The sequence below is a fragment of the Chenopodium quinoa genome, unplaced genomic scaffold, assembly GCF_001683475.1.
Source record: "Chenopodium quinoa cultivar QQ74 unplaced genomic scaffold, ASM168347v1, whole genome shotgun sequence".
Taxonomy (NCBI): Eukaryota; Viridiplantae; Streptophyta; class Magnoliopsida; order Caryophyllales; family Amaranthaceae; genus Chenopodium; species Chenopodium quinoa.
In genome coordinates this window covers 1,680,053-1,707,931 of record NW_018742815.1, presented here as the reverse complement: position 1 = coordinate 1,707,931, position 27,879 = coordinate 1,680,053, and the positions used below count along the sequence as shown (strand labels likewise).

The following is a 27,879-nucleotide window of genomic DNA, read 5'->3' as shown; positions in this document are numbered from 1 at the left end:
AATTGGTATATCAAAAATTGAACACCAATTAATCCACACAAACTTGTGTCGACGTTGTTGTGTTTAGTACAAGTACAACATTTGGATGGTATGTCCGTGCTTTGTCATTGACCCTACCCCGAGCCAAGCCATACCCCTAAAACATGCACTCGTACTAACATTTTAAGGTCTCATACCATGATATAGAACTAAAAACATTACTCCATTTCCGAATAATATCCCACAATTTGCAAGTTAATCATAAAAATTACCTTATTTTACGAGTTAAGGCACAACCATCTCACACAAAAATTACAATTGTAATATTGATAATTAAATTCTGAAAAGAGAAAGGAAGCATAACCCAGTAAAGACGGACGTGGGGAAATAGAGATACTGGTAAACAAGCAGTTAAAATTGGATAGTTGAAGGATAGATAGAACTAACAAATAGCGAATCTTGCTCTTAAAGCCTTAATTTAAGGTATAAGCATCCCATAAACCGAAGTCTCCCCTTTTTTATTGCAATCCCACGATTCAATTCTTCACTCTACTAACCACTATATAAACACTAGCATAGTCTTCAACTTATATCATACTAGATTAGTATTAAGAGTTAGTATTACTAATTATAACAGTTCTCAGTAGTAAGCTGAGCTAAAATGGCAGCGAGAATGGGTTCTTGTAACTTCCTAGTTCGCCTGTTCTCATTGCCTTTGTTTGTGTTCTGCTTGTGTTTAGGCAGTTTGCCAGTCGATGGTAAGCAAAACTACAAAGATGCATTGACCAAGTCCATCTTGTTCTTCGAAGGCCAAAGATCTGGAAGGCTCCCTAAAGATCAACGCGTCACCTGGCGGTCTCATTCTGGCCTTCTTGACGGCTCTCTCGCTGGTGTACGTTACACTTTCTTTACTTAATTTTTAACAACTATCTACATGCATTGGGTCGTAATGATTTTTAATTGCTTAAAAACCAAATTAACAATAACATTGCTCCGAATGGTGACAGGTAAATTTAAAGGGAGGCTACTATGACGCAGGAGACAATGTAAAATTCAACTTACCAATGGCCTTCACCACAACCATGCTTTCATGGGGGACGCTGGAGTTTGGAGGTAGAATGGGGCCTGAGTTGAATAACGCAAGGGCTGCCATCCGTTGGGCTACAAACTACTTATACAAATGCGCGACTGCCACTCCTGGGAAGCTATATGTTGGGGTGGGTGACCCAAATGCAGATCACAAATGCTGGGAGAGACCAGAGGACATGGACACTCCTCGAACTGTTTATTCTGTTTCTCCTAGCAACCCAGGCTCTGATGTTGCTGGTGAAACTGCAGCCGCACTTGCTGCTGCTTCTATTGTTCTCCGAAGCACAGACCGGAGATATGCAGCTATGCTATTGACTACTGCAAAGAAAGTGATGGAATTTGCTTTAAAGTACAGGGGAACTTACAGTGATTCTCTTGGATCAGCTGCCTGCCCCTTCTACTGCTCGTATTCAGGGTACAAGGATGAGCTGCTATGGGGGGCAGCCTGGCTGTACAGAGCAACAAAAAAGAGCTATTACTTGAATATGATGAATTCACTAGGAGCTAATGATGCCACAGACATTTTCAGCTGGGACAATAAGTTTGCAGGCGCTCGAGTCCTTCTCTCCAGGGTAACAAAATATTAATTAAATTTTTCACTTCACCTTATTATCAACCTTTAGAATTTAAACAAAACTTACCCTCTATTTATTCAGAATGCATTACTCGGAAAAGACAAGAATTTTGAACCTTACAAGCAAGCTGCAGAGGAGTTCATCTGCCGCATATTGCCCAACAGCCCTTCTACTTCCACCCAGTACACACCAGGTGCTCCACTTTTCCGATTAATCTCTTTACAGTCAGCTGGGTGATATGTCACTCAATTCTAGAGATGATCAAGCATACTAAGGAAAAAAAAATCTAATTATGATAAAGTTATCGCATTAATTTCAGGTCCAGGTCAGGTTATTTCAGTTCAAGTCAGTAATTTAGTCACTAATGAACTTGTATATAACATATGTAGGTGGTCTGATGTATAAACTCAGCGGGAGTAACCTCCAGTATGTGACATCCATCAGTTTTTTGCTCACAACTTATTCCAAGTTGATGACAGTTTCCAAGCACACATTCACTTGTGGTTCCATTGTGGTCACCTCGAAAACTTTACGACACCTTGTCAAGAGACAGGTTTTCATCTATCTTCCCTATGTGGTCTTTAAAATCATCTTACCATCATCAACTCAAAGAAGCAAAAATATACTAGCTACATACTAATTATTGTTATTGCAGGTGGATTACATACTTGGAGACAACCCTTTGAAGATGTCCTACATGGTCGGATATGGGGCAAATTATCCGAAAAAAATTCATCACCGAGCTTCGTCCTTGCCTTCCTTAAGAAAACAGAATCAAGCTATCAAATGCAGCGATGGCTTTCAACCTTACTATTACGGCTCAAATCCCAATCCCAACATTCTGATTGGAGCTGTCGTTGGAGGTCCAAGCCAGAATGATGCTTACAGTGATGATCGCACAGACTTTAGTCACTCCGAGCCAGCCACGTATATAAATGCAGCTATGGTTGGAACCCTTGCCTCCTTCGTTAGGTACTGAATTCCATAAATTTCAGCTCCACTTCCACCTTTAGTCAACGAACCCTATGCAGCCTACCTACATATAGTAGAAAAACCATGCTCTTCGTGTAGATACTCTGCCTGTCCAAAGTGCAGAATGTCGAGCTAATAGTTTCTTTTCTTCTTTTTTTCTTTTTTACCCTTTCAGTTGCTCTTTTTTTTCTCTATGAATTTCACCTCACACTGAAAGGAATCTATTTAGAAAATGATGTAGAAAAAGCTGAAGCCAAAGCAACATCACCCATTGTGAAGCAAATGTGCTTGTAATAGTCATGTACGTGCACATGTATTTACATGTTTTATGGATATTGATCTCAGCATTATTTCCATCAATTAATCAAACAGCTCCCTTTCTCTTTTGGGAGGCCACCAGCCCGGGGGAGCAGGGGAGACTCCAGTTACCCCAAAAACCTAAGCAACTACCAAATCTTGACAGAGATTTTATATTAACAATATAGTTGACAAACTGCTAAAAAAATCACACGAATTGCCAGGTTTTTAAAAAATTACCAGCAAATGCAGCTTTATTCTACACCAGACAACCGCAAACCCAAGAACAAGAAACCGACACTTTGGAACATTATCATCCACGACATGATATTCATCTTTACTCAACACAGTTCCCAAGTTAAACAAATAGGACTAGAGGCTATTAACATCATTCAGAACACCCTCTACCAATACATAAAGCCCTGTAACTCATACCTAATCTCAGATGCAACTCCTATTCAATTTTTGCAACTTGGACAGCTGATGCCCACGTAAATTTTAAATGAGATAAAAGGTACATCTCTCTATAACATCTATATAAAACTAAGATTTAGCTTAAACAAAAACATGATTTAAGTATAGAGAAGAAACAGTTTATTCAAACACAAAAGCAAGCAAACATCCCCATAATCAAGCAAAGACAGCCTAAGCTGAAGCATCATGAACCGCATTGGTTGTATCAGAGAGATTCAGAGACTCCAATAGTTTAAGTCCTCAACATTTACAAGAGCATAAAGTACACTAGAAAATTATTAACCAGGAGGTTAAAACCTCAATAGTAATAATTGGGTAACCATGCAGATTACCCACCCCAAAGTATCCATCACATCTTAACCATGCTATTAATTGCAGATCCCTTCCCATGGTCTCTGATAAAGGTAAATGGCTAGAATTAAGCTTCAGACCTTTCTCCAACTATGATAATGCTAAAGGTATTATAATTGGGTCTAAAATATAACACCTTATTTTACAATCTAAAAGAACTTATTCCTTTCTAATGATAGAGCTTGCAACAAACCATTAAAAATCATCATCAGACCTCTGCAGAAGGGTGCAAATACAATGGACGCCAAAAAAAAAATTCCTGTTAATCAGATAATAAGAATTCTTACGCTGTGAGTGTGACATAGTGATTTCCTTGACACTCCATCTTTCATTTTACTTTGTCCTTTATTTTAGAAGTTAATTCTTGAAATCATTATAATTTCTCTATTACCAGCTTTGCTCAATACTCTCATAACCTTAACTTTACCAATGAACAGTAATGTAATCCAGTCCCTAAAAACAATAGTTTTAAAATTTTCTATAAATTAATACAAAGTGTTTTATAAGCCTTGAAAAATACAGCATAACTGGTCCTACACCAAACATTTCCCAGGCAAAGCTTAGTTAAACAGGTCAGACTATGTCCCGAGTACAGTTACAGAGAATATGTACACTCAATTTTCAGAAAAGGTACAATAACACAGCACTCCGCTCTTAAGAACACAAATCAAACGATTCAACAAAGAGCCCCTTTTAATCTTTCATTAAACTTTGACATTAGACTTTGAAACCATCCAATATCCTATGTCATCCAATCCTGAGGTTTGTCAAATCCTTTAAGCTGCCAAGAGCAATTTCACAAAAAGCAATATCCACTTAATAACACTGAGTGTGATAGATATCCCAATAAAATGAAAGATCAATTTTCACGAATTAGGCTTTCTCCAGTAACTTTCCTTCAAATATACTTAACTTCAATTACATTGTTTCTAAGCACACCAAGCTACAATATCTAACATCCATGATCACATAGTCCACGGAAGTATGGACCAAACCATTAACCCCATTGTATTAGATTTGAAGAGAAGGAAAGAGAGCACTATCTATTATTTCAGAGTTTCATCATCACACATCCAAATCACAAAATAAAAAGCATCAGAAAGCAAATGAGAAATCGCATGTGATACATTTACCATTATACGCAACTGTTATGATAGCATTACAATGTTCGCTACTAGACCAGATCCTATACTACAGATAGTAGACTAGACTAGACAATCTGAATCTACAAATCAGATTTGCATCCACAACATGCTCAGGGAAGTAAATAAGAGGGTCAGCAATTATATTACTTGTTTAAAAGCGTCCTGGCCTAGAGCGGCTAATACTATCCAAAGATGCTCCAAATGCTCTCCGTGAGTAATCTTGATTGTAGCCATCATGACGAGACCTGAACGGACTAGAGTCTTGGTCTACACCAGGGGGGAGTAAATCTGAAGAAAAAGAATCACATTATTTAGTTAGCAAATTCACAAACAACAACAGGTCCAAAAAATATAGAAGAATAATATAAAAGGAAAAAGAAAAATGAATTAGTACATACATCAACCAGGAAAGAGGGGAAGAGAAGTTGAAACACTTCAGAGAAATAGATTACCTGGCTCATAACGGCCTGGGTTTGTTGAGAATCTACTAGAATGTAAAGATCGAGAGTGATAAGGGTCCTCCATACTGCTAAAAGGTTCAGGTTTCCTGGACCTAAGGGGTGAATTAGATGGGTGCATCGATGTAGAGGTCATATTCGCAGCTGCCTTATCTTGCCCAGAAATCTGTTCAGAAAATCAAAACATTATTAACAAAGGTAAATCAATTATCTTAATATTCAATAAAAATATATCGGACAATACATGTTAATTGCCCAATGCCCATATTATGGCGCCATAATACATCATGGCCCACAAGTTCCACTCATAGAAGTTTAAACAGGTCAATTGGTCATACAACAAAAGTAATTGGTCATATAACAAAAGTAGGCAATTGAACTAACTAAGATCCAACCAACCATATGAGGAAAGTAACACGAGACTAAAAATAGCTTTATGAAGCTCCAACTAAATGTCAGAATAAGATATGCAGAGAAAAAAAGGAAGGGGACGGACCGCAAATTTTAACGTCCTGTTGTACAGAGTCACAAGGCCAGTAAAAAGCCTGACAGCATAATTTGCAATCTCTTCTGTTTCATACTCTGCAAAGGCAAAACCCTTAGGTTTATCTGTTTCTCTATCACGCGGAATGTATAAATCAACTACTCGCCCTGCTTGGATAAGGATGTCATATAGGATCCTATCAGTAACTCTCTCGTCCAGATTACCTGTGTGCAAAGTAGTCAAGGAAATTAGCATATGGTATATCACAAAGAAATGGCATGAATGACTACACAAGTAATCCTTAAGTATGAATTGCGAGATTCAATTTGATACAGACTATTCTAAAAAACTTATTGTGAGTCAAATATGAGCTGGCTACTTAAACCATTCAGCCATAGATGCTTAGCAATTGTAGTAATATACTTATATACAGTATAATCGATTCGGCAAATTCGGAGAATTTGATCCAGTAATAAGAGCCTCCAAAGAACCAATGTAGGTTTTCTTTTCAAACGTGAGCATCTTAGCATTCACAATTATAATCTTCATCAATCATAAATGAGTTAACATCGATATTCCGGCATCGTTTTTTATATTAAACAATCAAAACCCGTCTACAAAAAAGTAAGGGTAACAGGTTTTGCAATCTCCATTCACTACAGCTTGATTCTAAGTTAATCCAAATTGCACAAACCTAAAAATCAATTAGTAAATTGCAAAATCACAACTTTACAGTGTAAATTAACAATTGGTATAATTGTAAGCATGACTCTCACTAAATCACAACATAATACTTGTATAACCCTAAACCCAAATTTCCCAATTCAAGAAGTCACCTTTAACAAACGAATCAAACTGTCAATCTAAAATTCAGCAACAAAATAGCGCAACAACATAAATTAGGGTTTCTATGAATAAGCAGAAGCATATATTAAAATACTACGTAAATCATTAAATTGGTGAATTAAACAAAGGAAAGAGAAATTGAAGGAAGAAGATGAAGAAAGAGTTACCTATATAAACTGTGCTCTTTGGATTTTCAGACATTGTAACAGTGTTGACCCGATGAAGAGTAACTTGGTTGAAAAAAGTTCTGGAAGTGAAGAAAGTAAGGTGTCGCGTTGAAATTGTGGACTTTAGTGGAGGAGTCGCGTTAATGTGGGCTGATATTGCCTTTCAAGTTTCAACTCTCTTGCGCCGTATTCACGACTCTTAAAGGCGCGTTCTATTCACTTGATTTTTATTTCTCTGAACTTATCTAAACTTATTTGAACATATTAATTCTTATTAGAATTTATTAAAAGCTAATTGTCAAACAAATACCTGATTAACCCTTATCACAACTTATCTAAACTTATTTTTCCTGAAATTATCAACCCTGAAATAAGTGAAAATAAGGTGAACAGAACCGGGCCTAAAAGTCACAAGGCCATAAGGGTAAGACCACGTTCTCTTACGTCTTCACGTCTCCAATTGTTTACTCCATATAGATACTCTGTATCATTTTTTTTAAGTTTTGGTTGAGTGAAATTGATGAGAAAGCAAAGTAGTAGGATCAAAAATACTTTGGTGATAGTAAAGAGTGGTCCCTATAAATATTAATACTGGGTAGTATGGAGCAATTTTTAAGGGACACTTTAAAAAGAAAATCTGGGCGAAGAAAAAGAGAATAAGGGAGTATTTGAAGTATTTGATAAATGAGAGGTTCTGTAAGTAGCTTTGGAGCAATAATAGATGTTTGACCATTGTTAAAGCTCTATTAGAGAGTTGTTTGATAAAGTTATTTAGGTTCCAAAATATCTTTTAGCCTTTTTGTTGTTTTATGCACTAAAACATCTAATAACTAACAAATATTTACCAAATATTTTTATACATACAACTAATTTCTATCAGGGGGCACTCCAACACAGTTTATGCAAACAGTTAAACAACTAAAAGCTAATTGTCAAACAAAGCCAAAGACTTGTTTACAAAAAAAGACTTACACAAGGAGCTATTTGAAATAGCCTTTAACCTTTACATATCAAGCCAAACTTGGTCTAAAAGAAAGGAGAGTACCTTCCAACCATGATGTTGGGAGTTCAATCCCCACCAGTGACAAATTGGGAGTGTTGGATTCCCTTATCTTCTCCCACTCTTCCAAATTGTCTAGCCCGCTAATCCGGAGCGGGAGGACCTTTCGCCTTACCAACCAAAAACTTTTATACAAAATAGCTCATGATGATCAAATGGTCAAAACAAATTATGCAAAAAGCTACCAATTGATAGCTAGTCAAAATAGCAAGCTAATAGCTAATTGTGAAACAGGGCTAGATTTAGGAGTTTGGTAAAACACCTTATTCAAGTTATTAATCTTAATTTATACATCAAATACTTGTACATTAGAACACCTAATAATCAAAAGTTAAATATTTACAAAACCAACAATTTACAACATCATAAGCCAACATGTCAATTTAAGTGTTTGTGCATAGTCTTAAACAAATCAAAGTAACAAATTGGCAGGAGACAACACAATGGCGCATGCCATGCCAACATCATAAGCCATCAACTCATCAGATCGCTTACCGTTCTCGATCCTTATCGTGCGTAATCTGTTGAGTTGATGACTTATGATGTTGGGCATGTCATGCGTTGTTCCCGGCCCGTATTAATTTGTGCATAAGATATGTTTCGATTTTCTTATATGGCATAAATACTTGAATCATATACCCATTCAAGGTTTTGTTAATTAATACGGAGTACTTCGTAAGTAGAAGTCGTCTTTAAGAAGTAATGTAATATACATGATCTGATCGTATTATAATTACCATTAACCCCATAAGTTAAAATAATACTCTATATGAATGACAATTAATTTGATTAACTAAGTATTGAGAATATCAAGATATAGTGACCAAGTAGTATTTGGTGTAATTGATAAGGGTTTCACCTCATGACCTCATGGGTTCAATTCCTATTAACTGCGGTTTTTAAAAGTTAGGGGTTCCTTATCCCTCCATCACCCCTCTTTCCCAAAAGCCTAATATATGTAACTAAGTTTTTGGTTTACTTGGAAATGATAACGATCTAGTACCTAGGGTCATTATCCTTACCCACTCGAGTCAAGTTTAGTGAAATCGGGTCGGGTTTATTTTTAAATTAGGTTAAAATCCTATGTAATGTACAACTGTTAAATATTTTTGACAATAATAATACAAAATATAAAATATATAAAAGATACTTAGAAATATTTTTTTTAAAAAAAGGTGAAGATGACCGATAGTTTTTTCATAAGGTAATGATAACTAGATAAATGTTATGGAAGGATTTGCTTTTAGTATATAAGTAAATAGATTTGGTCATGTTAAATTATTATCCTTAAATTAGTCTTTATATGAATTTTAATATTTTATGATCAATTTCAAATTGGATCACTCAAATCTATCTATCTATATCTATATCTAATATACTAAAATAACAACCGCTGATGTCATCATTGTCTACGTGTTACTTTTTTATTTAATTTTTTCCCTCTAAAATGCAAGGATGATGTCATATTTTTTTCCTTTTTAAGCTACCCTATTTAACATAGTTTTGAAAATATATTCCATTTGAATTTTTAAATTTTAAACTTTAGGTTTTCTACACATATTATGCTATTAAGTTATTTACAAGTTGTTAACAATTGTTAATAATATAATTTAATTGAAATTTATTAATTAAATATGAAAATTATGCACTTTTGGGAATTGTATATTCATATTTAATTAGAAAAATTAGTTAGGAAAAATGAGGAACTTATTTTATTTTAGTACGTGTTAAAAGTCTATAATTTAGGGCTTGTTTGACATTGTTTTTGGTTTTCAATTTTCTGTTTTTTTTTTTTAAAAAAAAACAGAAAACCAAAAATAGGAAACAAGAAAAATGTGTTTTTACTTTTTTGTTGTCAGTTTTCAAAATTATCATGTTTTTAATAAGTTTGAATAATTTTTGATTCATTTTATGACATGTATCATATGATTTTGAAAAACAAAAAACCAAAAAACAGAAAATCACAACAATGTCAAACGAGCCCTTAATTAAAAAGAGGGAGTACACAACAAAATACAGAATTAGAGTTATGTCGACAAAAGTAAGAAACAATTTAGATCGAAAAAAGCCCAAAATTATGGAAAAACAATGCCCATAAAAGTTGGTTAATTTGCCATACATCATACCACAGCAATCAGGGAAAAAAGGGAGCAAAATACAACAAGACAAGTCCACGTGGAAGAGTGTAACACCTGCTGTGACGTGGCGTCTAAGAATCCGAGCCAATAATGCGATCACAGCTCAGCAACAGACGTATTTCACCAATCCCCATCCATTTTACAACCGCTTATTGTAGTAATTCACCAGATTTTTAAATGGACGTTTCACACATAGATCCACCACTATACTATCAATTAGTACTGTAGTATAATTCACTTCGGACATATATATATATTTTTTAGTAGTACTTGTATTTTCTATTTTTTATTAAGGTGCGGCGAAGGGTTCATATTAAGTATAAAAAATTTCATTTCGATAAATAAAAAGTACCTCGAAACAAAATTCTAGATGGATGAGCAAATGTATAAGCAAAACGTTATTCTAGACCATTGGAGTTGTTGAAGCTTCATATTTGAGGTAAGATTTTGTTATTTCAAGTTATTACAGCACTCTTATGATTTCATGTATTACAAGAATAGTATTAAATCAACATTATTGATTTCAAGTGAATGTATTGAATTTAATTAAAGTCAATTAAGGAAACTAGAGAAACCTTACATTAAGCTATAAGAATGGATTGAATCACCTGCATATCGTGGTCTACTTCCTTTTATCATGATGTAGATAGATGAATGTATGCATAGTGGAGATTTTGCTATCATATTAAAGGTAATCAAAATAACACTCAAACTCCCATTTGCACCTTCAAGAATTATCTAATATTGAAAATTGTGAATTTGTAACAATTTTTAAAACCGACATTTAGCTAAGATGAAGGGAATACTTGGTTAAGAAAGTGGCACACTCCAAAATCATAGCTATCTTGTTTAAGTTTTAGTTGTCAAAGGAAGTACGGAGTAATAAAAATCATCAAAATTATGTACCAAGTACTCAAATTCCAAGAGGTTTTGGGTTTTATATAGGGTAACATAAAATACATTAGCTTACCCGATAACATGTGTGGAAAATGATATATGCAACTCTTAGAAATAAAAGTGAAAATATCAACCATCTATGCATAAATTTGTCATTAGCATCAATTTAAGGATTCAATCGATCATAATCTACCTTTTCAAATAAGTATATACTCCGTAATTACTAAAACTAATTTATGATCATAACATTCGCAAACTAATATACTTATTTGAAAAAAATGTACTAATATAGATTATGATCATAACATTTTCAAATAAGTATATCCCGTCAAAAAAAATAAATAAATAAGTATATACTCCACTCCGTAAATACTAAAACCAAAGTTCTCTAAATCCATCATTGTTTTTTTTTTTTGTACAAGTTTATATATCCCGTGCATTGTACGTAAGTAAGGGTGCAAAAACTGTAGAAATGCGTGTATTGGTATTTGGTAGAAATTGGAAATTGTGTTCCTCCCATCACTCCCCCAATCCTCATTTCAACTCATTTCTCTAGAGTTTGAATTTCTAGAGAAACTTGGAATACTCATTTCTCCAATCCTCCTCCTCCTCCTACTTTAGGAGAGAGAAAATAGGAGAGAGAATTAAGAGTTGTTTATAAATTCTTCATCAATTAAACAAATCAATTAAGAAAGTGATTGATTTTCTACTCAATTATTACTCCAAAAAAAACAAAAAATGAAAGTCCAAATGCGTGTATTAAACAAGTTGATTCGCCGACTTTATTATTCAAATTTCAGTTCTGTTCATCTTCTTCCTCGCTAATTTCACCTGTTTTTCTATGACTGTGAGTTTCTTTTCTTCTTCTTTAAATTTCCTCTAATTTATTTTATTAATGTAATTTTAATCAATTGCATTTTTTTTATAAGAAAAAAAAAATCAAGATCGATTATTTATTATCTTGTTGATTTGATGAATAATTCATTCAAATAATTATGCTGTGATTTTGTTCCCAAATCCCATTTTTCTGAATGAATATCCATTTCCTCAAAAACCCATAACTTTGATTGTTTCTATCTATATAAATATTAACTTCCCATAAAAATTGATTAAGAAATCTTCCGTTACAGATAGTCAACTGATGTAATTATGATGTGTATAATGTTAAATTAAAGTATAATTATTCAAGAAATGGAAAAATTAAAAAATGACTTTTGAATGTACTTATTGGGGGCTATAATTTATGCTTTCTTTAGGTATAATTCTATGTTTATACTTGCATTCAAAGTTTTAATTATTCTAATGAACACCCAATTCTTCCATTATAAGCCAAAAGGGTTGTGCTTTATTCAATTTCCAGCTTGGATTACATTCAAGTTATGAAATATCATTAAAGGTTTATCAGTGGGGAGGTCAGAAATTGGACCGGCTTTCGATCCGAATTGTCATAGATTATGCTTTGATTAATGTTGTTGAAATGGTTGATCTGTTTGTTTGATATATTGAATTTTATATGGTGTAGGTAGTGAGCTGGCTGTGTGAATATATTGGTGGTAAGGTGCATTGTGTAGGATTGATGAGAGATGCAGAAATCACGTAGATCTCTTCTGCAACGAAGAAACTTACAGAAAGTTATTGGTAGAAATCATTTGTATAAATATTCACTTTCCTTAGTTATCGTTCTTTGGGGGCTCGTCTTTCTTTTAAGTCCGTGGATCAGTAATGGTGATGGTAATCAAGGTCAGTTTAAACTCGTATTATGTTTTGCTGTTGTTATTTGTTACTGGTGTTATTCATGCTTGTTATTGAATTCTCTGCGATAACTTGGACACTGATATGGAAATAGTCAAATGGAACATCTATATCCGAATGGTGTGCAGAATTTATTACCAATCCTTTGGATTACCAGTCTAATCTTTTCGCCATAATACCATCTGTGTTTTTTTTTTTTGAAATGTTTTCAAAGATAAATTTCGGTTTGCTTGTGACTTGAGACAGATTTCTGTTGTAATAACAATCAAGTTAGCGAGCTTTAATCACAAAGCCAAATGTGGCTTGTTATTGAGACAAAGCTTAGTACCTTGCATAAATTGAGTTATTAGTCTTTGATTTGATTCTATTATTTCAATCCAGGCTGATTTGAGATGCATATAGTTGATGTTTCTGTCTGATTCCTTGGATGTTCAGTAGTAGAAAACTCTGTCCATTTCATAATACTTCTGAAACAGTTTAATCATCTTCAATTACATGTTAGGGGTTTGCTGATTTCAACCCTCTCCAGTGATTGCTACCTCGATTAGATTAATTAGAAACAATGGGTAGCAAACTAGCAAAGGTAGGAAAGTTCAAGTGATTAGGTTCAAAGATGAAATCAGTATGACATGCTATTTGAAGTTTCTAGGATCTTATTTGATTCATCTTAATGTATATTTTCATTTGTTAGTTTTACGCATTGATAATTAAAAAAGTAATGGTTTAATGACTTAAAGTTATGCATTGTCAAATGTGAAAAACGAAATGTGTCACTAAAAAAATAATGGAGGAATTATATATAATCATCCTTAGATACCTGTAAACAAGTTGACTTATTACTCATACTTTTTAGTTTTTACTGACTGCCAACAACTTACAGATGAATCACTGGCCCTTAATGTCTCAAACTGGGATGAAAGCAAGTTAGGAAGCGATGTAGCCTCTAGTTCTGTAGATAAACATTCACCAGCTTCATTAGAAAACAAGCATTTGAAAGAAACCTGTTCCGAATATTCTTATGAGACTTCCTGCACTGATGGTGCCATTGTTGAAGATTTCGGTTCTGAGGCACAAGCTGGAGATATTAGACATGATACCAAAACCGGTGTTACAGGATCCTTGGAACATTCTGAGGTGGAGCCTACCAATTCAGATTTGGAACATAAAAAAGGCACTGGAAAACTAGAGAGGCTAACTCGAACTGCCCCTCGTGGTCTAGATGAATTTAAAAAGAAGGCCCTGAATTCTAGAAATACTTATGTACCTGGTGCAACTGGTAGTATCATTCACAGAATGGAGCCTGGGGGTGGTGAATACAATTATGCTTCAGCTGCAAAAGGCGCTAAGGTGTTGGACTCTAATAAGGAATCCAAAGGTGCTTCAAATATATTAAACATGGATAAGGACAAGTATCTTAGAAACCCATGTTCAGCTGAGGGGAAATTTGTTGTCATTGAACTCTCTGAAGAAACTCTAGTCGATACTATTAAGATTGCCAACTTTGAGCATTACTCTTCTAATTTGAAAGACTTTGAGCTGTTGGGGAGTCTAGTTTATCCTACTCAAACATGGGTAAAATTGGGCAACTTCTCGGCTGGGAATGTGAAGCATGCTCAAACCTTTACTGTACTAGAGCCCAAATGGGTGAGATACCTGAAGTTGAATATATTAAGCCATTATGGATCTGAATTTTACTGTACACTAAGTAGTGTTGAAGTATATGGTATTGATGCTGTTGAGAGAATGTTAGAGGATTTGATCTCTGTTCCTGATCATCATCATTATGCAAGTGAGGAAACAACAGATGAACAGGAACAGAAGCCAATTGTTGCAGAATCTGCCGAGAGCAACCATCCAGATCAGAACTTGTTCAGTGAGAGTGAGACAGCTGGGAGTAAAAACTTGAAATATGATGATACAATCAATGATGTTCCTGATCCAGTTGAAGAAGTGCATCATCAACAGGGCAGCAGGATGCCTGGCGATACCGTTCTCAAGATTCTGATGCAAAAGGTTCGAGCACTGGACATAAGTTTATCTGTTCTAGAGCGATATTTGGAGGAGGTTAACTCCAGATATGCTAGCATTTTCAAGGAATTTGACAAGGAGATGGAAGAGAAAGAAATCCTAATGGAGAAGACCAGATTGGATATAAAGAGCGTTGTAGATAGCAGGGATGTTATTGTAAGTAACAATTTCGCATATTTTTTTTGTAAAAATCTTGATTCCCTTGTTTATTATATCATGATTCTCCCCTATATATTTATTAATTTGAATTTTGTTTGTGCCTATTTCTAATATTGATACACTTTGTTAATATATTTGTGCTCCAGGCTAAGGATGTTGATGACCTTGTGGCTTGGAGATCTTCAGTGTCCATGCAGTTGGATAGCTTACTAAAAGACAATGCTATGCTCAGGTAGTGTTTTGTTGCTGTACTCTAATCACGTACATTATCCCTTGACTCCTTGAGAGTTGCTGGCATGTACCATCATGCAATTTCACGGCTCAACCTGGAGATGATTGAGGATATACTAGGCTTCTAGTTCTAGCTATCTAGGGGGGGTTTAGGGATTAGTTGATGACGCTTAGGTTCTGCTATATAAATTTTGATTTCACCCATAGACTGAGAATGCCTCCAATTTCACCCCCCTACAATTTGAAGAATATGTCTTTGAATTTGTGTTAAGAAGTAGCAACATTGCAAATTAGATACTTAAGAGTACAAGTAGCAACAATTAACAATGCTGTTAGGAGGGAATAAGGAGTGCATGTGAAGCTACTTGGAGTATAAGATATGAGATGTTATGTCTTACTGAAACATTTGAAGAAGCTATTATTCTATGATCTGCTTGCTAATTAGTAGCACCTATAAATATTTGCACCATCCTCTATGGATCTAAAATTTCTTTCCTGCTTCATTAACGGTGTGTTTGGATTGAAGGAAATGGAGGGAAAGGAAGGGAAGAGAAATGGAGAGATGGAGTATCTTTCATTTGGATAGCAAATGAGGAAGGGAGGGAATTGGAGGGGAGAGAAATGGAATGATTAAATTGTAGGAAATTGATCCCTCCAACAATGGAAAGATTTGGAAGGAAAACTCACCATTCTTCCCTCCTCTTCTCCTCCCTCCCCTCCTCTTCTCCTCCCTCCCCTTCTTTTCCTTCCCCTTTCTTTTCCTTCCCCTTTCTTTATCCAAACAAACTGTAAATTAAAACACGTTTAGGTTTTCTCAAGGGCTGTCAGCTAACTATCTTAAACTTTTTTCACTTTCTTTTCAGACTTGGGGAATTTGCAGTGGTCTTGAATTTGGTCTTTTTAATTATTATTATTATAAATGATTACGATCCCTTCCCTTATTAGCCTTTTCCATCATTTCCACAGAAAACACCGGAAGGTATTTTTGGTGAAGTAAAGATTGAGATGTAGACTTCTTTCTTTGCCAGAATTACAGTTACAGGGAGCTTGAGGCATTATTATCTCTGATATGGTCTCAACATTTTGTTCTTATTTATTCAATATAACCTTTTCCTCATTACATTGACAATAAGTGTCCAATTTTTTGCAGGTCAGACGTCAAAAAGGTGCAGGAAAAACAGTTGTACATGGAAAGCAAGGGCATCATAATATTTCTTATAAGCGTAATTTTTGGTTTTTTGGCACTCGTTATGCTGTTCACAGATATGGTAAATAGTGTTTATAGAACGGAAAAGTCCAGGAAATTTTGTTCGATGAAGTCTTCTTGGTTTTTCCTATTTTTGAGCTGTAGTTTTACAATTGTAATCCTTTCTCTATAAACAGCGGCTTGTATCTTCTTATTGAGTTTATATTTATATATAATATATATGTGAATGATCCATTATTTCAGAATGCTTTTCACATTGCAGTGCCTTGGATTTAAGATACAACGCTATCGGTATTTTCCTCCCCTAAATGTTCCATTTGTTCTTGCATTTTGACACTGTGTTTGGAGTATTTCTTGACAGAAGTTGATTTAGAGGATGTGTTTTCCCTTGTTTGTTCTTCTTAACACTTTGGCAGCCTTTTGTATATAATAAAGTATGGCTTAATTGTTAATTTTGCTTGTAATTTCTTGAAAGATTGCTACTTGTTATAAGAATTTTGAACATGAAGCTGGTGTTTGTATCTTGTCATGTAATAACCACTGTCATTGGCCTTTATTAAACGGGATTATAATTCTCGATTAAAAAAAAAAAAAAAAATCTACATGTTCCCTACTTAAAAATGGGGAATGAGAGTTTGGGGATTATAAGTTTGGATGAATTTTAATATCCTACATTAGAGTATAATTTATCATTTCTACTTGCTCTTGTACCATGTGTTTTATGTGCAGATTTTTAACTGGAGATTAACATTACTTTGATTGTATGAGTAAATACTGAAGATGAATAAAGGTTATACCAGAAACACAATTACGGTGCTCCAACACACCATAAACCCGCGGCCATATATTATTGTATTATACTCTTTCTATCCCTAATTGTTTGTCTTGATCATAATTTTTAGTATATACTTGGGTGTAAAACCATGTCGGCTGTCGACATGTAGTGCAATGCTTAATGCATGGTGCATCACACGCACCGTGCACACATGATACGACATACCTACATGGCCATTACAATTGTCGTGCTTGTACTGGTTGAACCACCGTTTTCCACGTACTTCAGTACTGCATACTTCCTCATCTGATGATGTGGCAATCCATGTCGATTATTTATTTATTTTTATAAAATATTTCCTATCACTCACCGACTTTTTTACTCGCCATGCCAGGTCAGCAACAACTTCTAATTGAACCTATAAATTTCAAAATTTGCTAGTGTCGTTATTCATGATTTTTTTTATTTTATTTTTATTTATTTTTATTTTTTATAAAAGATAAACTATTTGTTTGAAATAATTATCTAAATACATTGTAAAATACAGTATTAAAATGGTTATGCACTTGTACAATTCCATCAAAGTATAATCAGTCCATGTCACAAACAAGAGATGAAGCATTTAAAATGAAAATTTCACGGAAAATATTCCTAAATTTGGATCAACTATCCTACCGACCATCCATTTGTTCTTTAGCCTCTTGTGTTGTATAGTTAATAATTTGGTTGGAAATTCCTATCTATTGATTTTATTCACACCACGCAAAAGGATTCAGATATGAGAATCTACATCTTGTACGTTAGGTGTATGGTGTATCTAAGAGATATTTTGCGTATTTGCGCATTTAATGTTCATTTGAAGCAAATGATCGAAACGAATAATACCCTTATACAGGGTACTATGTCTTTTATTATTTGGTTGTAAGTTCCTTTCTAGCGATTATTTTGTGTACACAAAGGGATTAGACACCTTGCAAGTTCATTTTTAACGTTTATTTTATGTACTCATCTTGTACCTGGGTATATTTAAAGTTAGGTGTACTCAAGAGATATTTTCCTAATCTACCCAATTAATGTTCATTTGAAGCAAATAAGGCCAATTAGCCAAACATTTCTTTATACAAAACACTCTAAATATACTCTCTCTATTCCTAAATATTTTAGTGTTCAATCCAGTTCGTCCTTTAGGTTAATTTGGAATCAAGGACCGGTTCTAGATGATTAGGTTCTAGTTTTCCCTCTATTTCTAAATTAAGCGCAGTGCTTTTACTTTTCTACCATTCATATACAATGTTGATTTGATTTTTTTATTTAAAAAATCATATACACATGTAATTAAGTACTGGAGTAGTATATAATGTTGGATTGATCAAGTTGCATATTTTATAATACTGCCAACTTATAAAAATTTCAACTGATATAAAGATATAAATAATCAAAGTTATGGGCACAAGATAATTTATACGTATGGGATACATAATATCTGACCTAGAGTTTCAACGCTAATTTCTGCAATATCAGAGCTTTTAGGACTGGGATGTGTGGCAAGCTTTGAAACCAATCCAAGACACTGGGAATGATGGTTTTTCATTAAAACAACCTTCACTGCCTATGAATTTCGGATTTTGTATACAGCACTACAAACAATATGTTCATTTTATTACTTAGATAAAAAACCAGAAGACTCGTTTAACAATTACAGACTATGTTATATGGACTCATGTACCCATGTCCGACACGAATATGTGCCCAAGTGTCCGACTCGGCTATCTTGTGAAAAAAACCCATGATTTCCAAGTGTCATACCCATGTCTGAGTATCGATGGTCTGACATGGGTACTTGAGGTGAAATAAAGAGTGCATGTAACAAAGATTACAGAGTAACACAACATTTACTACAAACTAAAAGAAACACCAATCTATACACAAGATAAACCTCCTAAATTGATATAATGGATAGAACCATCAGAGCTGAAGAATTATATCTTCCAGTAACTCCAGTAGATTTACAGAACATGAAAAACATTTTTTGGTACAATGACGAATATCCATATGCCAGTTCGACACCCTTAGCAAAGTTGAATCTAAAATCTACAACCCACTGCTAGAGAAGTTTGACACAAATCTTTTTGTCCAAAAAAAAAGAAAAAAAAAAACGAGGAAAACACACGACTAAAATATTAAGTACACATCAAGGCAATATACTAGTAAACATGCAATCTTTCAGACCTCAAAGCAAAACAACGGCTGTCCTTTCATCAGAATTGTGTGGGGCCTATCTCATGCTCACCACTGGCCATGGAGCCAATCCAGGTGCTGGCAATGAAGGCCGTATAATTGGTACACGCTTCACCACTGAAAATGCTTCATTAAGTCGTGCAGCACGACTCATGAACTGAGATACCTTCTGCAAGACATCAAAAGCACAAACAGCAGAGTTAGAGAGATGCTCTCTATAAGATATGCTAACTAACGAAGAAATTAATGAGGTAATAAATATTAACTCATAAGCAGTTAAAACTAAAAATTGCAGATGATGTTATATCCTTCCTCTGCTTTTCTCCAAAGTGAGCTTCACAGCTCAATACAATACATAACTAGTTGAAAATTTTCCAATCAATGAATAAAATTAGGTGACCAGGACGAGCTCAAGTGTTGCACATATACAAGATAAAATAAATCTATTCAGTCATGAGTGTAGTTGATCACACAGTTATAATAAATTGACATCCAGCTTCTACCAGACTCACAGCTTCAGGCCTGCAGTGATATAAGGATATCACTCTTGACTTTTATCTTAAACGGAAGAAAAGATTTTCAAAAAATGTATTTCCCAGAACAAAAATAAATATTTCTCAAATATTACTATGGGCATCCCAGAAGATTATAAAAGGGCCAATCAACTTCTAAATCTGATTACTTTGACTTTAAGGACATTGAGAGCATATGATAGAGAAACAGTTCAAAGTTATGTCTGTCAAATAACATTGTACATTTTAATACAGAGGAAGTAATGTTCAGCTTTGCTAAATCTGAACTTGGAGTCTACAAATGCTCTTATTCAGTTAAACATACAGCCAAGAAGGCTATACTACCTCACTATTACATTGAGGAGGTCAACCTAAAGACCTTAACTGACAGGAAAAAGTGTAGTGTGTAAGCATCTGATAGGGTTTTTCAGGGAATATGTATTTACAACTGACTTTACCTTACCCTTGCTACAAGGAATAGCATTATTTCTCACTAAATGTGTCAACTTTCTCCTTCCCTTAGAACAAATCCCCAAAAACGTACAAGACACCAAAAGAAAGGGTAAGAAGTGACAGTGTTAACACCTCAATATCACAAAGCTAACAGACTGAAATCTACATCATTCACAACTTTAAAAGATTTCAGGGCCACAAAGCGAAGTGGAAGATGTAAATATGTCAACAAAGCAAAACTAATAACCAAGGTTAAGAGAGATCAACATACTACCAAAGCATGTTAAAGAATCTGTGGTCTAATCTATGAAGACTGATAATGCCCATGAAAACAGCTAAGATGGAATTTTTAAGATTACTCAAGCAATACATCATATGGTAGAGAACATCAGCAAGAAATCTTGGCCTAAAACAATTCTTCAGGTTGATCAACAGCCAAGTTTACTACAGAGTATAACAAAATAGAAATGTGTGAAGCACCAAGCCACTAAGGTAACAGAAGAAAAAAGCTTGAAAACTCCACAAGAGCTACCATTTAATAACATGTGTCTCAGATCTTCAAATTCACACAAGTGCAAATAGATTTATAGTAGTGCAATCTATACGTAAACTTTCCTGAAAGGTGAGTAAGCATCTACTAAACTGTTTACACAAGTCATATTCTCAAAGGCTTGAACTTTTGGCCTGGTCCTATGAAAAAGAAAAAAGAAAAAAGAAAAAAGAAAAGAAAAAGAAAAAAGAGAGACTACTTCTTTCCGAAAAATGGTAAATTATTAACCTACTGTGATTGAGGAATGCAACAGGGGTTTGTGAGCCCATATGATTTCCTCCCAATATGCAGATTTGGAAGAACAGATATAAGGAAATGTATCTCTAGCATAATTGTTCACATCATCCTCAGAGGGTTAACACATACCAGCTTCCATTACAAGAATGATTTGTATTTCAGTGAGAAGGAAGAATTTCACTAATAAGACCAAGAAGAAAAGGAAGAGTCGTTTTTTTAAAGTGGTTCCAGCAACTGATTCTGAAAATTTTCAGCCATTTGACTACTTCTTCCCAAAGCCCCTTAAAGTCATTTCTCTTCATAATGAAACTGTCAACAGTAGTTTCCATATCACTTTTCACATATACATAATAAAACTGCAAGTTAATGGACTACTTAAAAGACCGATTCAACAAATGAAAAAGAGTAGCACATATGGCTACTATTAGCCATCAAACAGGGATATACAAAGTATAAAAGAGAGAAAATCATATACAAAGTATATTTTTTTTCACTTTATCTTTCGAACTTTTTATTCATTTAAAAAGAATAAATGTGTTATAATACTTATATAACTAACACTAAGCTATTGAGAGATGTTCCAAAAGTAAATGAATAGAAACAAAAACAATTTCCCTATTTGATTAGGCGGCTTATCATTCTTTCATGTGCTAGTGGTTGACTAATGCCAAAAAACACGTTTATAATTGAGTGACCAAAGACCAAACTTTACGCAGAATTTCCTCACTTATGAGCAGAAACTATAGCACTAAACACTAATACAAAATCACAAATACTTTGAATAGACTAATATGCCGTCCTTTCAACTTAGTTTCATAAAAAGACATTTCTGATACTAAAGCACAAAATTTAATCAAATGCAGATGAATCTATCACCGAGAATCCGAGATTGGTTAATATATTGAGCAAATCTAGCTCATCACCAGTGTTTTGGAATAAAACTACCGGGATCGGTCAAGAGTTTATCAAAAATTAAATATATGTATTGCCATCAAACAAACAGCTACTAACACATGTTTTACCAGCACAGAACACATTACTTTTAGTTCCCTACCTTAAAAATGATCCTATTACTATAAGTCTATAACAAACAATAGTCTGGAATCATTATTATAATAAGAAAGCAAGAAACAAACAACATAAAACATTAGTAAATCATAATTATAATTGCAAATAATAAGAGCAATTGAAAATTATGCAAAGGGAGTAGAACATAGACCTTATCATCAACAATGACCTTAAGCTGCAACCCCTGTGTCTTGCGCTTCATCTTATACAGATACCGGCGTCGTAAAATCACGAAACCCATGATCGCAGCAGCAGCCATTGACAAGGACCAAACAGGACTAACCCTCAACACACAATACCTCAAAACTTCCAAAGGCACCTTCCACCACACTACCTTCTTCTCCTCATTCGACTCTGAAATCGTCTCGCTTATTCCTCTTCCTTCTCCTCCTTCTTCAGCAGTCACCGAGCTTCCGCTCGAATTCGAATTTAACTGCTCAACTACTTCTTCAGATTCTCCTCCTTCAACCTGATCAACAACATCAGAATCATGAAATTCCCCAGAAATTTCCATGTTATCCCCATTTACAGCAGAATCAAAAGCACAATCAGAGTGAGTGTCAATCAAAAGCAGCAAATTTCGAGAATCAGAAGGATCACTGGAATCAGAATTACGACTACTACTGCTACTGATTCTCTCTCCTCTTACGGCTATACTGCTACCGCTCGGATCAATCCAACTAGGGTTATCCACCGATTCTTCATCTTCTTCTTCAACCCCAGCAAACTTCTGATGTGAATCAAGCGAAAAGTAATCAGAACGAATAACACCCACTTCATCAGATGAACAGGAAGAAGCATAAATTCTGGGTTGTTGTTCATCTTTAATCTCAGTTTTTTCTACTTCAGGAGAATCGTGAAGCAACACCTCCCAATCCCAATCATCCATTTCCCAGAAAAATTCAACAAAACCCCTAAATTTTAGGCAAAAAGTAGAAGAATTTGGGGAAGACGAAGAAGATAATATCAATCAAATCAAAAAAAGTAGAGTAGAAAAATAGGGGTTAGATTCTAGAAGTGGGTAACCCATGAATGGAAAGAAGGTACCAGATTCTTTCTCACTTCAAAATTCTTTGCGATTATTTTAATTGATTTGTTTTTGGATTTTTTGAGTGGAATTTAGCAGGAGAAGTACTATGATGTGGGAAATTAATTTTGAATCAAAAAATCAGAAGACTAAAAGAGGGTTTATCAAAATAGAAATGAAATGATGATGATGAATTTGAGAGGTAAGGTACGTGTACATTGGAGAGTATCTTGATTTTCTGTCTCCTTATCCATCATTATTTTTTTATCCGGTATATATACCACCTCCGTAACTGTTTTCTTTATTTGTATTTTATACCTAACGAAAAATATAGCCGGTATTAGACGAGATGCGTCACGATATTCCCCCGCATTTATTTATACACGGAGTTTCAAGAGAAATTAAAGAAAGTAATAAAATATGAAGGTAGTGTGATGAGTGAAAAAAATAAAAAATAAAAATTATAAAAAAAACAAAAGTAGTTGAGAGAATTAGAGGAGAGATAATATGAAATTAACAAAAGTAGTATGATTTATCTTAGAATTAGTTATATATACCGGGGTGTACGGTATGCTCGAAGGTATATAATAGGTTTTCGATTTATATTGAGTCCATTAGTTGTTAAGAAAAATGAATTAAATCAGTTAATAAAATACGAGTATGGTTTATGGGTTCACTAGTTAAAAAAAATGAATTAAATATTGTTAAATCTTTTCAAATAAGGAAATTGAGCAAATATTAAAAAACAGTCGGATTTAAAAAGTGGGCAAGTATTTGAAAACGGAGCAATTAATTATATATTATCAATTGTCTAATTTTTTTTAAAAATAATTTTTTGCTTATCAATAATCATATAACTAATATATAAAGCTAAACTTTTAGTCACGAGGCAGCGACACTTGGCGTTTCATTTTTTCGCCAAAAGTCACGCCACGTTGGATAGATTTAAACAGACTTCCTAAGATAAAAAAAAGTTAGTTTAAAATTCTATTTGAATAGAATTTTAGGATAAAATTGTTAGTTTAGAGTTTTATTTTCGATAAAATACCAATATTTCAGACGTACAAATTGAATTATAATTTTATTCAAAAGAAATGTTAGATTATAATTCAACGAACAATCCGGGCATCGCACGGGGCACCAAACTAGTTAAATTAAATATATAGAAATTATAGAATAGACGCGGTGCACAATAACCATCTAAAACATAATTTGATATGTAATTATGTAAACGGAATGTGATCATATCATTTGAAAAGTGATTATATCCCAAAACTACCGAAACTAATTAAGTAAATTTATCATTTAAAAAGTGAAGTTATCATTAAAAAGGTATCGTATTTATATCATTCGAAAGATAAATATATGATCCAAAAGATAATTATATCATATGACTAAATTTTTATTTCTATAAAAATAATTATATCATCTAAAAAAAGTGATTATATCATCCAAAGACCGGGTACATACAAGATTACATTTTCTTATATAAACCCAGTTTACAATAAATTATTCTAAATCCAATATTTGACACTTTCAAATAATATAGTTATATTTTGGATAATATAATCATTTTTAGGAAATAAATTATCTTATTGCGAGTCAAATTTTGAATGAAAAAACATATTTTAAACCATTTCTTATAATACAATTATATTTTGAATGAAATTAATAATTATTGTTTGATACTTTTTTTTTAAAATGATAAATTTACTATTAAAATAATACATTTAAATAATCAATTTCTAGATGATATAATCCTTTTTCAAATTATATAATTACATTTTGTATGATATAATCACATTTCATATGACATACTTCTTCTAATTTTTTAGTTGATACCTTTTTATTATCATTCTTGTCAACGCATGTTTTTAACGATTAACATATCTAATTATCAACATTATAAAATTGTAAAAAGTAGATATTAATAAAATAAACATCGAAACGATTCAAATAAGATCCATATGAATATGTTTTATCGTATCTATAAACCACAAAAGCAAGTCAAAGCGTGTTGTGTAAATAGTGTAAAAGTCAAACGGTGTCAACTAAAAAAACAGAGGAAGTACTAGATTGTTGGGCGCACAATAAATTATTGTACACTGGATCTATTCTATACTTCACCAAAAATATAAGAGTTTCTTTATACTTCCTCCGTTCTATTAATATTGCAACAATGGACTTTTTGCACTATTTATCACTCTTGTTTGACCATATAATTTGAGTATACATTAAGCAAAATATAGTCAAGTGAGATCTTGTTGATTCGTCTCATTTAATACTTTCACAATATCAACTTTTTATAATTTTTACTCTTACACAATTATAGATATTTTGTATATAAAATGTGTTTTGAGATGCGTAATTTCCTCCTTGTTGCAATATTAACCTAACGAAGGAAGTACTACTTTGTGATCACCACAATCTTAAATTATATCAATTCAATATAATCCAATTGGGGGAAGGCCGAAGAACTAAGTAGTAGAAGAAAAACTGAAAAGGGTGTGCAAGTTAGTAGATTAATGAAGCATGTTAGTTACTCTGTATGACAAAGAGTTGAAAATTTTGTTATGAAAGCCAAGAACCTGCGAAATTTTTTTATCAAACTTCTTACACTTCCTCACTATTAAAGAGAATGCCACATCCACTAAAACTTCACTTGTAGCAAATTATTGACAATCAAACTCACACACAAAAACACCAACAAACTTACATTTTCCAATCCTCCCATTCGAGATTGGACCTTCCAACTATCTGCATTCTGTCAGCCTTGTTTAGCTAGTGCACAAAGAACAATTACCTCATTAGGGCTGAAGGCTGATGCCTTAAAGCCGGGAGGAGAGAGAGAGAGCGGTCAAGTTAGGAGGTAAATTTATGGGTCAAACAAGTTAGCATGACCTTTCTAAGCATAGTCCCATACTGCTTCTTTAGTGGTATGTTCACTGTTCCCATCCATCATCCCAAGATTCCCAACCCACTTTCTGTATTAAGACAACATCCCTAGAGTGGGCAAGCAAATATTGCAATCTGCACTACCCGCAATGTACAAGTACCGAAGTACGGAGTAAATGAGAAAAACTAAATACACTAAATAAACATTGTTTCAGTTATATGACACATTGACAAGAAAAAAAAACCCAACCCAAGGCTGAACCCTGGATACAGATCAACCTAACTATATCATATTAAGTGATCATAAACAGCAAAACGTTAGCAAAATTGAACTAGTAAGAAGAAAGAGAAGCAACCATGCCCATAAGTCACCATAGAACCCTTTATTTAATTTATCTCTGTACAACGATGATGAACAGTGAACTCGGAGGCTTAACTTGATAAACCTGTTTTTTTTTTTTTTTTTTTCCTTTTTACAAACATATTTTTACACTCAAATCCCTATACAAAGGATGCCACACCCACTCCTTTAAACTTCAAAGGCAGCAAATTTTACAGAAAAGGTTAACCACTCCTTATAACTTCATCAAGCTCCCACACCAAAACAAATACAATTACAAATTTCTTCTCAGCCTTATTTCACTTTCAAAGTAATAAAACACATGCATATTAAGCTTGTGCACGAAGGAGCCTAAACTAATCAAGCAGCCGATTCCTTAGAAAATCTAGCCAGAAAGAACAAAGCTTAATTTTGGAAAGTAGAATTTTAAACCACCCACCCCACACCAAAGACCTTACCCCAAGATGTAGATTTATGTATCTCATAATTCTGTAGTTGATCACTCTCCTAACTCTATAGTTAGGAATTTTAGTATGCCCTAACATTTCTCCTTTTCCGCTTCATAATAAAATCAATGATAGTACCCCCTATTACCCAAAACTCAACATCATAAACTAAAATAAAAGAAAAACTAGGCCTAAATTAAGCTAGTGAGAAGAGCTACTGTATTTATCAAGCTAATTCTTGAGCTCAGGGGCAAAATGCTTGCATTAGACCGCGATTGACAAAGCCTAAAGGTGAGGGTGAGGGTAATGTCCAAAAGCTAACAAGTAGAGATGACATTTATCATTTGTAATTACAACTCCAGCAAAAACCTCTCCAAGTCTAACCAGTAACTTCAGTATCTACAACAGTGAGCAACAATCAGAAAAACTACAATAAATCAAATGACATTCCATCACTTCTATCAGATAACTCGATTGAGGGACGACAAATATGAAAGGATGCAATGCTAAGGCCTCACTCAAAATTGTATCTAAACAAAAACGATGAAGGAAATCAGAATTCCAAACAAAAATGCACTGCAAACTAAGTTATAGTACTTTGTATTAAAAATTATAACTGGAAATCACAATTAAAACTCCTAACTTTGAATTAATTTTGGTTATCACCATCAGCCAATACAAAATAAAAGCATGGCATTAAACAAAAAAAATGCAGTATCATTATCTTGCCTATTTCATCTTGGCTTCAGTAAACAAAACATGGCGATTAACACGAGGATCGAATTTACGGAACTCAAGCTTCTCTGGAACCTTCTTAGGGTTCTTCTTTGTCACATAGAAGAATCCAGTACCAGCCGACGAGACAAGCCTGATGAATATTGCACCACCCTTAGCCTTTCCCATTTTTCAAATTAACACACACAATAGGCCAATTACACCTGCACACTGAGAATTTAAAGTATCAATTTTTGGTACTCCATATATAAATACAACAACTGTATGTTTGGTGAATAAAAAATAATAACCATC

General features: G+C 33.8%; 4 protein-coding genes across 5 annotated transcripts; 2 read left to right on the top strand and 2 right to left on the bottom strand.

The window, feature by feature from the left end:
• Positions 1-367: 367 nt before the first annotated feature.
• On the top strand, positions 368-4,681 carry LOC110725673 (endoglucanase 9-like). Its single transcript, XM_021905146.1, has 5 exons — positions 368-871; positions 987-1,640; positions 1,725-1,836; positions 2,033-2,196; positions 2,299-4,681. The coding sequence occupies exons 1-5, from the start codon at positions 641-643 to the stop codon at positions 2,620-2,622; spliced, it is 1,485 nt and encodes a 494-aa protein (XP_021760838.1). The 5' UTR covers positions 368-640; the 3' UTR covers positions 2,623-4,681.
• A 163-nt stretch (positions 4,682-4,844) lies between these two features.
• LOC110725674 (spliceosome-associated protein 49-like) lies at positions 4,845-6,989 on the bottom strand. Its single transcript, XM_021905147.1, has 4 exons — positions 6,838-6,989; positions 5,837-6,048; positions 5,335-5,506; positions 4,845-5,170 (listed from the first exon to the last, which is right to left on the bottom strand). The coding sequence occupies exons 1-4, from the start codon at positions 6,869-6,871 to the stop codon at positions 5,034-5,036; spliced, it is 555 nt and encodes a 184-aa protein (XP_021760839.1). The 5' UTR covers positions 6,872-6,989; the 3' UTR covers positions 4,845-5,033.
• Positions 6,990-10,319: 3,330 nt separating this feature from the next.
• Positions 10,320-16,551, top strand: LOC110725672 (uncharacterized protein slp1-like). 2 transcript variants are annotated; one of them, XM_021905145.1, is made up of 5 exons: positions 10,320-10,474; positions 12,455-12,672; positions 13,565-14,868; positions 15,018-15,103; positions 16,253-16,551. In XM_021905145.1, exons 2-5 carry the CDS (start codon positions 12,516-12,518, stop codon positions 16,479-16,481), a joined length of 1,776 nt encoding a protein of 591 aa, XP_021760837.1. In that variant the 5' UTR covers positions 10,320-10,474; positions 12,455-12,515; the 3' UTR covers positions 16,482-16,551. The 2 variants fall into 2 exon arrangements, with proteins under 2 accessions (XP_021760837.1, XP_021760836.1); XM_021905144.1 differs by lacking the exon at positions 10,320-10,474 and adding an exon at positions 11,382-11,779.
• Positions 16,552-18,957: 2,406 nt separating this feature from the next.
• LOC110725671 lies at positions 18,958-23,427 on the bottom strand. Its single transcript, XM_021905142.1, has 2 exons — positions 22,294-23,427; positions 18,958-19,491 (listed from the first exon to the last, which is right to left on the bottom strand). The coding sequence occupies exons 1-2, from the start codon at positions 23,029-23,031 to the stop codon at positions 19,360-19,362; spliced, it is 870 nt and encodes a 289-aa protein (XP_021760834.1). The 5' UTR covers positions 23,032-23,427; the 3' UTR covers positions 18,958-19,359.
• Positions 23,428-27,879: the final 4,452 nt, after the last annotated feature.

What these genes read in the sequence shown, in the direction of transcription:
- LOC110725671 (XM_021905142.1), bottom strand. Translation starts at nt 23,031, where the DNA reads ATGGATGATTGGGATTGGGAGGTGTTGCTTCACGATTCTCCTGAAGTA. An exon ending in AGGTCATTGTTGATGATAAG is followed by an intron (nt 19,492 to 22,293) that starts GTCTATGTTCTA and finishes GATGTCTTGCAG; the next exon opens with AAGGTATCTCAGTTCATGAG.
- LOC110725674 (XM_021905147.1), bottom strand. Translation starts at nt 6,871, where the DNA reads ATGTCTGAAAATCCAAAGAGCACAGTTTATATAG. An exon ending in AAAGAGCACAGTTTATATAG is followed by an intron (nt 6,049 to 6,837) that starts GTAACTCTTTCT and finishes CTTTGCACACAG; the next exon opens with GTAATCTGGACGAGAGAGTT. An exon ending in CCCAGGCCGTTATGAGCCAG is followed by an intron (nt 5,171 to 5,334) that starts GTAATCTATTTC and finishes CTTTTTCTTCAG; the next exon opens with ATTTACTCCCCCCTGGTGTA.
- LOC110725673 (XM_021905146.1), top strand. Translation starts at nt 641, where the DNA reads ATGGCAGCGAGAATGGGTTCTTGTAACTTCCTAGTTCGCCTGTTCTCA. An exon ending in CTCGAGTCCTTCTCTCCAGG is followed by an intron (nt 1,641 to 1,724) that starts GTAACAAAATAT and finishes CTATTTATTCAG; the next exon opens with AATGCATTACTCGGAAAAGA. An exon ending in TTCCACCCAGTACACACCAG is followed by an intron (nt 1,837 to 2,032) that starts GTGCTCCACTTT and finishes TAACATATGTAG; the next exon opens with GTGGTCTGATGTATAAACTC.
- LOC110725672 (XM_021905145.1), top strand. Translation starts at nt 12,516, where the DNA reads ATGCAGAAATCACGTAGATCTCTTCTGCAACGAAGAAACTTACAGAAA. An exon ending in TAATGGTGATGGTAATCAAG is followed by an intron (nt 12,673 to 13,564) that starts GTCAGTTTAAAC and finishes AACAACTTACAG; the next exon opens with ATGAATCACTGGCCCTTAAT. An exon ending in TAGATAGCAGGGATGTTATT is followed by an intron (nt 14,869 to 15,017) that starts GTAAGTAACAAT and finishes TTTGTGCTCCAG; the next exon opens with GCTAAGGATGTTGATGACCT.